Below are 10,169 nucleotides of genomic sequence, written 5' to 3'. Positions count from 1 at the left end.
TATCTTAAGAGTTATAGAAGAGCTACTAAAGTATAAAGGAATTGCCAACACTGTGAAAAATGAATAGGTCAGTGAAGGAATAATTGAATTCAATGTTTCCCTATTATAGTAATAATTATTTTTCAACAAAAGCAGCAACTTTACTTCAATGTGTCTGCAGCAATGAATAATGCAACAATGGAAAAAACAATCAAAGAACAATGGACAAGCAGTTTCCAGGGGGAACTTCCATGAAATATTTGTCTTTTTTACAGGAATATGGAAGCAAGGAGGTTAAGCCAGGAACCGCAAATACTAAGTAGGATTGAAAGGGACCAAGAGAAGTCATCTAGCTGATCTTCCCACTCTACTGCAGGTTCAGATTTACCCAACAAATGCCTCTGCAAGCTATTCTAAAAATATTCTGATGTTGGTGATTTCACTACTTCCACAGATGATTCCCATGGTTAATTAACCTTTACCATTAGGAATTTTCTCCTTGATATCCACCCTACACATGCCTTATTGCAATGAAACCATCAGCTATTGTCTTACCTCCCATCAACATAGAGAAAGATTATTTCTTTCCTCTCTGCAATGGCTTTTTAAATATCTTAAGACTGTTGTTGTGTCTCTTCTCACAAGCTCATGATTTCTAGATCTCTGATTCTTATTGCACTCCTCTTGTTTTTCCTTCAGATGGTCCACAAAAAAAGGCTTATGATTAGGAAAAAACCCTGTGCGTGTTAACTGTTGAATGAGGATCAAACTTCACTGCGTTTAAGGAATAGCTGCAGTTATAGCCCTGTGCCCAGTGCAGTGCAGAGATCACTGAGATGAAAAGTAGAGAGAGATCTTGTACTGAGCAGAGTTTTCTGTGTTCCTGACAGGGTTGTAACAGCGACCATGCTGTTCCCAGAAGGAATTCCTGATGCAGAATTCCTTCAATGGCTTCCAGAAATGGTGCTTCACTTCCCACCCCCTTCTGTGATGTTGGCACTATTTCTCAATGCTCCTTCCCATGGTCTGAGTGTAATCTCAATAACTGAATCCAAAATACACATGCTGTAAGACAGATCATGACATTCGTTTCACAGGCTGCTTAATACCACGTGATGTTTGGGATACTTCTGCCTTAACGCAAGATTTTTACAGCTACAGCTCATTAAAGGATGATTGAGATAATTGATTTTCCCGACACTATTAGAATATGTGTTATTTGAATACTCTGTCAACACAGTCGCACACTCACTGTTATGTAAGATGATGTGGATACAGAAATTAAGCATTCCTAAATCAATAAATTATAAATCATGAAATCTGCCACGATTTGTGGAAATCTGAGAAGTTGTCACAGGCTGTGTCACGTTTCACAGGAATGGTGACATTTCTTAGGTTACACAGAAATTTTGGATGTGATTTCAAAACCATGAATTCCCAAACTGTGATACACAAGCCCCTTCAAAGAGGTAAGCAGTTACCAGCACAATAAGGAACTGCCCTTGTGGAATCCATCAACACGGCTTCTGTTGGTAACAGTTGTCATTACCGTCACTGATGTGTTATGCTTCCAGAAAACACTTGTGAAGCTGTGGCCTAGCTTACAGAAAGCTGAAGGTCAGACCAGAAACTATTTCAAAGAAAGCTCTGTTTAGATTTTATTTAACAAAACCTATTTCTTTATTCTTCTCCACATTTTTTCTGCACTATGTAAGGTTTTGAAGAGAGGTCTAGTACTGGAGCCTTTACTCCTTTAGGTGTCAGAGAAAATATGCTGAATTTGGAATCCTATTATTGATATAAACAAATCTAGACATACACAATACCTACGTCTTGTAACTGACAACATAAGTGTCAGGAAAGTGGTTTTGATCCATCCCTTACTGGGGGAAAAATTATTGATAATGCAATGTAGTCAGAGTGGAGGAAAGTATTATTTTCTTACCTATTTTGGTTGCACTGTAAATATTTTCAATAGGAAAAGCTCCTCCTAAGCTGTATAGCAGGACTTTCGCAAGTGCTGGAATAAGCTGGGTTGTTGTTACCAACACATTTACACAGTTACTCCTACAGGGAGAGAAACAGTTTAAATCAATTTTCCAAATCCTGTTGTGATAACATAGCTGATGAGAGCATATTCAGGATTCCTCAGCATTTACTTTCACTCACACTGGTGTGCTACTCAGCATCACCACCTCCAGAAAAATGTACATGAAACTTTTGGAAAAATCCTATCTTTTCCTATCCTTTACATAAATATGCAGTTCTGATTAGTAGGAAGTTAAGTTAAGTTAGTTCCACACTGCTATATGAAAACCAGATCCCTGAAGATGAGTCGACTAAAATACAGAGTGCATGAGCTAAGAAATGCAGAGCTAAACACAGCATATTACACAGAATTTTTATTTTTGTTTTCTTGAGGTACTTAAGATGCTTCTAATAAATTTAAACTGCAATTCAGAGAAAAACATTACAAAAATATTTATAAGCTTAAAATAGTTTTTCACACCTTTCCAAGTTTATTCTTTTCACTCAACACTGATTCCTCTCTCAAACACGCTTAGGAGGCAAGATGGCTAAATATTATTGGTTTTTCATGGTTCAAAACTTGCATTTTTGAGGATTTCAGAAGAAAAAATGCATGGCTAACTAAGCAGCAGCAGTGTTCCCCCTTTTATTATCTCAAAAAACCCAACTAATTTTATGTCTCATGACTGGAAGCATAGATTTTTAACTCAATAACAGTATAGAACATATATATTCACTTTTCTAAAAACTTACATATATGCTTAATCATGCTGAATTATTTGGAAGAAGGAGGACAGAAGGAATATGATTTTGTGTTCTGGGACCTGCACCATACTTTGGTACCACTATGAATAGGACAAGCATTGAAAAATAAAACATATTCGGAGTTCAGAGGATGCTGACCAGTGGATAATAATTTAAAGGCTGGCTCAGAGTTCTAAAAAAACAACATACACAGGGCTATTTATCACATTTTAAAAGTCATTTCATACAATCTGCAATACATGCTGGAATCACTGAAAATAAAATCAGTTTCCATGGAATTTTTTCTCTATCCCAACTAAAAATCATGTTAGACCTGTTCTGTTCTGTAGAGGTACTAGTATCTTGTAATCCAAAATGTGAAAAAAGCCATTACATGTTAAAAAAAAAAAAAAAAGTTTTACAGCAGACTCAAATACTTACCTTGTGCTGATAATTGATAATGATTTAAGCGCATTTGTTAGCCAGGAATCTGTTAGAGCTTCAATCTCTGCTCTTAATTGCAACCACGCATCTCTTTTAGCAGGACCAAGGAGACCTTGTATGTAAAAAATCAAGAAAAAAAAAATTAAATTCTGTACTAGCTGGAATTCCAAGATTTTGCAGAGATTGTTTCTATTTTAAATTCCACTAGAATTTGAAAAAATAGCAAAGGAAAAACCTCTGTTGTCTTCAAGGCTCAGTAAACTGCTTTCTATTTTCTTTAGTCTTGTAACATCATTGTATCAAGCAATGTCAGAGAGTATTGTAGATATCTAATAAGTAGTCATTTGATTTTTTTCCTATACCATACATGATTTTTTTTCCATTACCATGTTTTTAACTGTACCTCTCCGAAGAACATATTTTTAAAGTGAAGCTCTCACATACACCCTACCCTCTTAATTATCAGAGGCAGTGACAAGAGGATCATGCCGTGAGGATCACAGGTAGAGACACTCATAGAAAACATAAGGAACTTTAGAATAAACTTCTCTTTCTAGTATCTGCATATGTTTATAACTGCACTGTTTATGGCTTATTTTATATGTAAACCTCAGGTTAGACGTGAAAATACAGCATTTATTTGCTTGCTCTTCACTTTCTATTCTAGTTACTAATGGTAACTCCTTTTGTAGCGCTTACAGTATTACAGCCCTGAAATATCTGTACATCGTATGTTCTCAAATCTTAGGTAGCCCTGACTTCTTTAGAACCAAACTATTTTAAATTTACATATGGTCCTGGAAGAGCAGGCAAGCAGGCACAGTGACCTTTGGTATCTCCCTCCTCTTTCACACCTCATATTCCCAAGAAGTGGTGACGACCGTTTTCAAAAATCTCAAACAAAGTAACCTACAAACTCCTAGTTTGACCTAGTCTTCTGTTGGCTTCTAATTGCTATTTTGAAATAAAGAGTTTACACACACAATAAGAAAGATTATTATAAAGGCTAATGAGTGCAGGATGCATGAAGGAACTTGCCCATTAATTCCACTTGCCCAAGAGGCATATATTTCAGAACCATGATTTGTGGGGGAGAATAAAAATCTTAACACAATGTACCAGCACATAGCTGCACTGTGTCTTTGCAATATGATGCTTCCTATTAATGTGTTTCTCCACACTATGCTCTCTGACATAAGCTCTCATTAAAGTTTCTATGAAATGTAACAGCTTTAGAATCATAGATGCATTAAGAGATGTCATACGGAAACCCAGTAAACTTGATAAGATTGTTTCATGTATTCTTTATATGTAAAAACTCCATTCACGATAGCAAGGACAGGGCAGGGCAGGGCTGGGAAGTTTCTTTGGGGACTATCATTCACTTCTCAGGGACTCAAGCCACCATACTTCAGAGCAAGCAAAATCCAACCATCTACTATCACCCTTCTCTGCCATTACTTCATCCTGTCGCAAGAAAAGACTTTGAATCAGTAAGAGTGAAAAGATATAAGCCAAATTTACCTGTTTTATAACATGATTACGGCAGTGACAAATTCACTGTCTACATTATTAGTAATATTGTTTTCCATTTCTGAGAAACTGCTATCTGTTTTTGCTGCAGGTGAGCTTTACTTTGAGTTTCAGTTTTCTCTGAAATAAATTTCAACTGATTTGAAAAAGTCCATGCTAAAGAACGGGAGGGAGTTCCCTTGAACCACTGCCTGTTTGGGCTGGCCTTTTCTCAACGTCAAATGTGGCTGTAGAAATGTTTGAAGACCTGTTAAGTTCTCTCAGTCTCTCCTTCGAGTAGCCAGCTGACATACTCCTCTCTTCAGAAGAGGGTTGGCTGCCTCTGCAATTCATACACAACTCTCCAGGACATATTCCTTTAGTTCTGCTCCTGTGACTTCCTAAAAACATGCTTGCACTGAGAAGTCCATGAGTGAAAACAACAATAAGAAGTTCTCTTCTCAAATGGAGTCGGGATTTTCTCGCTAACCTAATTAACTTTGTTAGCTACCAAGTTATTTTATCGTTAGTTTATTTTAGATGCGGGAAGTGCTCAACCAGCCAGTAAGTCAACAGGAGGTAGGTATATCCGAGCTCAGTTTGAAGGAGGAAAAACAGCCTCTCTGTAAGTTAAATGGAACTCCGCTCTGATTCCCCATTTCTGGTTCTCCCGCACAAGAGCATTATGTAGGATCTGTCATTCCTGTAACCGTCAATAGCAGAAGGTCCAATCACTTAATTTTCTATTCACACAATGGCTTCCAAGGCACATTCACTTGCCATGAATTCATTACCATACAGCTTAACCTGATCAGTATTCTAAATTGTTTTTGACAAAAATCGGTTCCTTAAACTCACCTCCTATGTTGTTCTTGTAAGTATTATACAACTCTTTTACTCTTCTGTAACGGAAAGCCAGCTTCCTCATCCAGTCAACCCCTCCTCTTACACCTGTTGGCAGACAAAGGTTTGCACTACTTGCAGCTGCATGGAAGCCATCAGTTGCAAAACTGTAGGTACTGCAAACACCCAAAATACAGTAAAAATAAATACAACGTATTCCTGTAAATGCTCAATTTATTTAATCTTTGAAGAAAAAAATTTTGAAACAAACATTCAATCTTACCTTAGATCTTGTCCATTATCATCAGAAGAAACATCATCTATATGAACTTGATCACACTCCTGTTGAAAAAAAAAAGTTGAATGATAATTTATTTCAAGAGAGCATGATCAGTATGTGCTCAGTACAGATATTGAAGAAATGCTCTTTGCAGGCCACTAACTGCACCAGAAGATGGCAGCATATGTACACTCACAGCATCATATCACATCAATTTCTTCAAAACAATAGAAACTTCAACTCTTTCTACACTATACACATTATGAGTCAAAATAGGTCTTCAGAAAAGTGATATGTTATTTCAGCGTAATTTTAGATAAAAATTATTTTTAATTTTAAAAGCCAACATTTATCAGCCTTCTCTTGGAGTCTCTCTAGTGTACCCGTCTTCAAAATCACCTAAACGGTATTTTCCCATGCCCTGAAAACTAGTAATCACGAACCTCAAAAAGCATGTCATTTATGTTAAGTCTCCAGGAGTGCGGATGCTTATCAGATTCTTGCCTGGATTTATCCAAGTGCCTTTGGCTGGGAAATCTCAAGGAATCAATCAGTCTCAGAGAATTTCACTATTTCCTGGTTTCAAAAGGGCTGGAAGTAACTCAAGGGAACTACGAGGTACAGTGAAAATTTAACTCCTCTCCAAAATGTTTTGATAAGTGCATCCCTATCACATGTCCCTTTCTGCACGTTGGTTACAGCAGAAAGACAGGAAAATACAGGGGAAGCAATAATAAATACGTAATTCAAGCCGCCATGCAATAGTAAATATAGAAAAGTCTTGCAGGGATTGTATTATTGTTTTCTGTAGTTGCTAGAATTAAAACCTCTTAACTCAAAGACACACCTGAAATTCAGTGTCTGGAGATTTCCTGTATAAAGTGTTTTTTTTAGTATTTAGAATAGCTGTTGTTAACATAATCCTAACTTAATTTATGAAAAAATTAAAAGATAGATTTAAATATGACTCACCAAATATGTTTTCAGTTAATTTAATCTCATCACTATGACAAAGGAGGGCTGAACTTTCCAAATGCACAGTTTCATGCTTCAAATAAAGAGTTATTTGGGTCATTTACTTCAAATAAAGCTGCTGACAAGCTACACTTAGGTCAGACTCTCTGTGATACGCAGGAGTATGCAGTTCTAAATTTCTAATCATCTCAGTTTAGTACTAGTGTAAATTGTCCCGAAAAAGCACAAATCTGAGCACGGGAGTGATCTCCAAATGTATATACCACAAATTCCTAGAGTTTATTGAGGGAAAACAACATATATCAGTCTGAATTTGGGCAAGTACCATTTCTGGTCCAAAGTTTTGTTTGCTTTGCACTGAATGAAAACTTATTAGGTTTTTATCCACATGAAGTAAGTTTGTTAAAAAAATCAGATTAGCAACTTGTGAATAAATAAATACATACAATGTCATTTTCATACAAGTAATCATAATGTAAAATTTTGTATCAAGACTAAAAGATTGAGTGGTCAAACTCTGCTCATCTAGCTTAATCCATTGAGACAGGCACGGAAGAACTGCAGTTTGAGGAACAGAAATTAATCACTCTTTATCCCACTAGACAAATAAAATACATTTTTGATTGTATCTGAGGAGCAGATTATCTTGAGCCACAGAATATTTTAAAGAAGCTGAATTTGGATGTAAATAATAGATGAAAAGAGAAAGAAAAAGGGAAATGACAGCTGAAATAAAAAGGTTTGTTTCTTTATCTTTCTTTATTATTTATACTCCTGAAAAAAATGCAACTATACTCCACCCAGTGGAGCACAGGAACTCAAAAGACAGACAAAACACATCTTTGGGACAAATTCTAACCTGATATTTTGCAGTACCTGAGCAACATCTGGCTTCCTCCTCACGTTCACTGATTTCAGTGGGACTAGTCCAAACATTAGACAATTTAGAAGTTTAAGACTCAGTCCTGTGGATGTGAACAAGTATTAAAGTACATGGAGAGCACACAGAAGCCCTCATGGATAAAAATGAGTGTCTGCTGCAATGTGGGTTAAGTCATTCAGCTATATTGCTCCAGCCTTGAAAATACCGGATTACTACTCTTCTGTGGGTGGCAAAGGCTCAGCTATTTACTTTTACTTTTTTATCTCACGTTTTGCTCACTGACTGAAGAATTCTGATTCCTTGACTCTTGTCCCTGCAATAAAATTGCTTACTTAACACCTGTGTAAGGTGGATCAAAACTGATAGCATTCTCTACCTTCATCCTTTTTCTTCCTCCTCTTCTCCTTTTGGATCCACTCAATATCCACATCCATTAAACAGTCTGACAGTACACATTTCCTGAACAACAGCAAGCTCATGTGTTCACCACTCTTTGTTTCATTTTGCTTTCTATTTGTTTCATCCACTTCAAGAAAAATGTTTACATTTTACAAATTCACTTATCTAGGGAGAGCAAACTTTCAAAAAGAAAAGAAGGCTTTGTCCATCTGAGCAGACAGTTTGGGTAGATTTCAGACAGTTCTCTCCTTTTCCCAGAAGAAACAGCAAACCGATGGCACAACACTACATTTCAATTTGCTTGTAAGTGAGACCAAACAGTTGTGTGGAAGATGGAAAGGAAGCTCGCTGTCAATTTAAATGTTAAGGTAAAATACCTCTCCTAACAACTACAGTACTGGCTTACACCCATGTCACCATGGGTCACTGGCTGTGCAAGGTCAAAACTAAGAAAGATAAAATATATTTGCTATTGCTGAGTGCACAGAAAATGAATACAGGTATGATGATAACTGTTTTGCTTGAAGCAATGCTAATTTAAATTATACCTGAGTGCAGTCAATTCTTTGCAGGAAGTTTTAGAGCCTGAAAATTTGAGAGTACAAAATCAACAAATTGTCCATAAAATTAGCCTCCTGGAATGGCAATTTCATTATCCAGTAAAAACACTGACTCACTGGAGTGAAAACAAAAATGCTATTACAGAGCAGATATCCAGCAGTATGCCTTTTCAGGCTATATATAACTACTCATTTAATGTATATGCTTCAGCCTCTGTTAAAACTGGTTTGACCTGCTTCCCAAATTTTGAGTTATTTTAACCTATTTTTTCTCCCTCATTTCCATTTCTTAATGAGAAAAAAACAATCACAAAATCTTATTTAAAATATGGTAGGCTTACCATAAAAATGAAAATTTATTTCAGTCCATTTTAAATAAATACGCTTTTCTTCATTGCTCTAGAGAGTAGGGGAGGATAATGGGAGTAGAAAAACTCATCTCCAAATTACTGCTTGCATTTTATAGACGTTGATTGTTTTGTGTGTGTGCATACAGTATGTCCTACTAACTTTCTAAAAGTTGTCCTAAAATTAATACTAAATAGAAAGAAAAGCTTCATTTTATTTCTGACCTGGTGAAGAACAGAATGTATTACTCTGGATGTTGTTACTGAACTTAGTCCCATCCCCTAAGCGTTGCTTAGGCACATGAACTTTCTAGAGCACAAGACTTCTATTTTCATGGCAAAATACCAATTGCCCTCCCAAGTGATACTTCTCAAGCTAACTAAAATTTATACACTGAGAATGAAATAGCTGGAGAACAGCCTAGCCTCAAATAAAACTGCAGCCTGGCTGATTAGAACATGGGTTAGTAGGTCAGCAGGGAATGTCTCAACAGATTGGAATTTCTGCATCAGCAGTCATTGTAATGAGACATATTTGCATAAAGGAAGGAAAGCTTTATTTTTGTAGGTGATAACTTTCAATAACTTGGTTGTTATTACTAACCCTCGGTATGTAGTGCTTACAACCAAGCAAGAGAGGGAAAAAAAATCTGCTTAGAGGACTTAGTGGCTGGAGTCAACATTATAGGAATATGGCTTCATTACTCTCTTACAGATATCATGTCCAGAGCTGCATGGTTTAGTGTGGGTAGATGACAGTAAGACAGATGGTATGGGATGTGATGGCTCAGCACTTCAGAAAAGTGAGATGATGAAAGGATAAGTAATTTGTGTACTTAATAAAAGCCCATCTCACTTCTTCCAGTAAGAACTAAAGGCCTTGTGTCTTGATGGTCATGACCCTCCCTAGCTCAGCACCCTGCTGTTACATTGTAGACCACCTCCCCACTCCTGAGGAAGGAGGGAGGGAGGAAGAGAGGGAGCGAGAGAGAGACACAGAGAGAGAGAGAGAGAGAGAGAGAGAGAGAGAAACACAAAACAAGAAAAGGAGAAGAGAATCCCTTACAGTCATCTTGCAGATCCACTGTAATATTCAGCACTTAGAAATGTCCTTGTGCTCTGCAAATATTTAAACAGACAGATTTACTCATCTGCATATTAAAAGGATGCTTCTA

At 36.7% G+C, this 10,169-nt stretch overlaps 1 protein-coding gene across 14 annotated transcripts in view; it reads right to left on the bottom strand.

The window, feature by feature from the left end:
* Positions 1-10,169, bottom strand: part of EYA4 (EYA transcriptional coactivator and phosphatase 4) — a 161,105-nt gene that overhangs the window by 6,137 nt on the left and 144,799 nt on the right. For 13 of the 14 annotated variants that reach the window (XM_068938365.1, XM_068938360.1, XM_009688851.2 and 10 more), the window contains 4 exons: positions 5,834-5,892; positions 5,566-5,726; positions 3,193-3,307; positions 1,925-2,046 (listed from right to left, as the gene is read on the bottom strand). In XM_068938365.1, coding sequence (XP_068794466.1) covers positions 1,925-2,046; positions 3,193-3,307; positions 5,566-5,726; positions 5,834-5,892 — 457 coding nt within the window. Of the gene's footprint in view, positions 1-256; positions 2,047-3,192; positions 3,308-5,565; positions 5,727-5,833; positions 5,893-10,169 lie in introns of those variants that run through there. The other variant, XM_068938363.1, reaches the window with a different exon arrangement.

Source organism: Struthio camelus, chromosome 3, assembly GCF_040807025.1.
Source record: "Struthio camelus isolate bStrCam1 chromosome 3, bStrCam1.hap1, whole genome shotgun sequence".
In the NCBI taxonomy this organism is placed as follows: domain Eukaryota; kingdom Metazoa; phylum Chordata; class Aves; order Struthioniformes; family Struthionidae; genus Struthio; species Struthio camelus.
The sequence above is the reverse complement of the archived record's forward strand: the minus strand, read 5'-3'. Positions and strand labels throughout refer to the sequence as shown.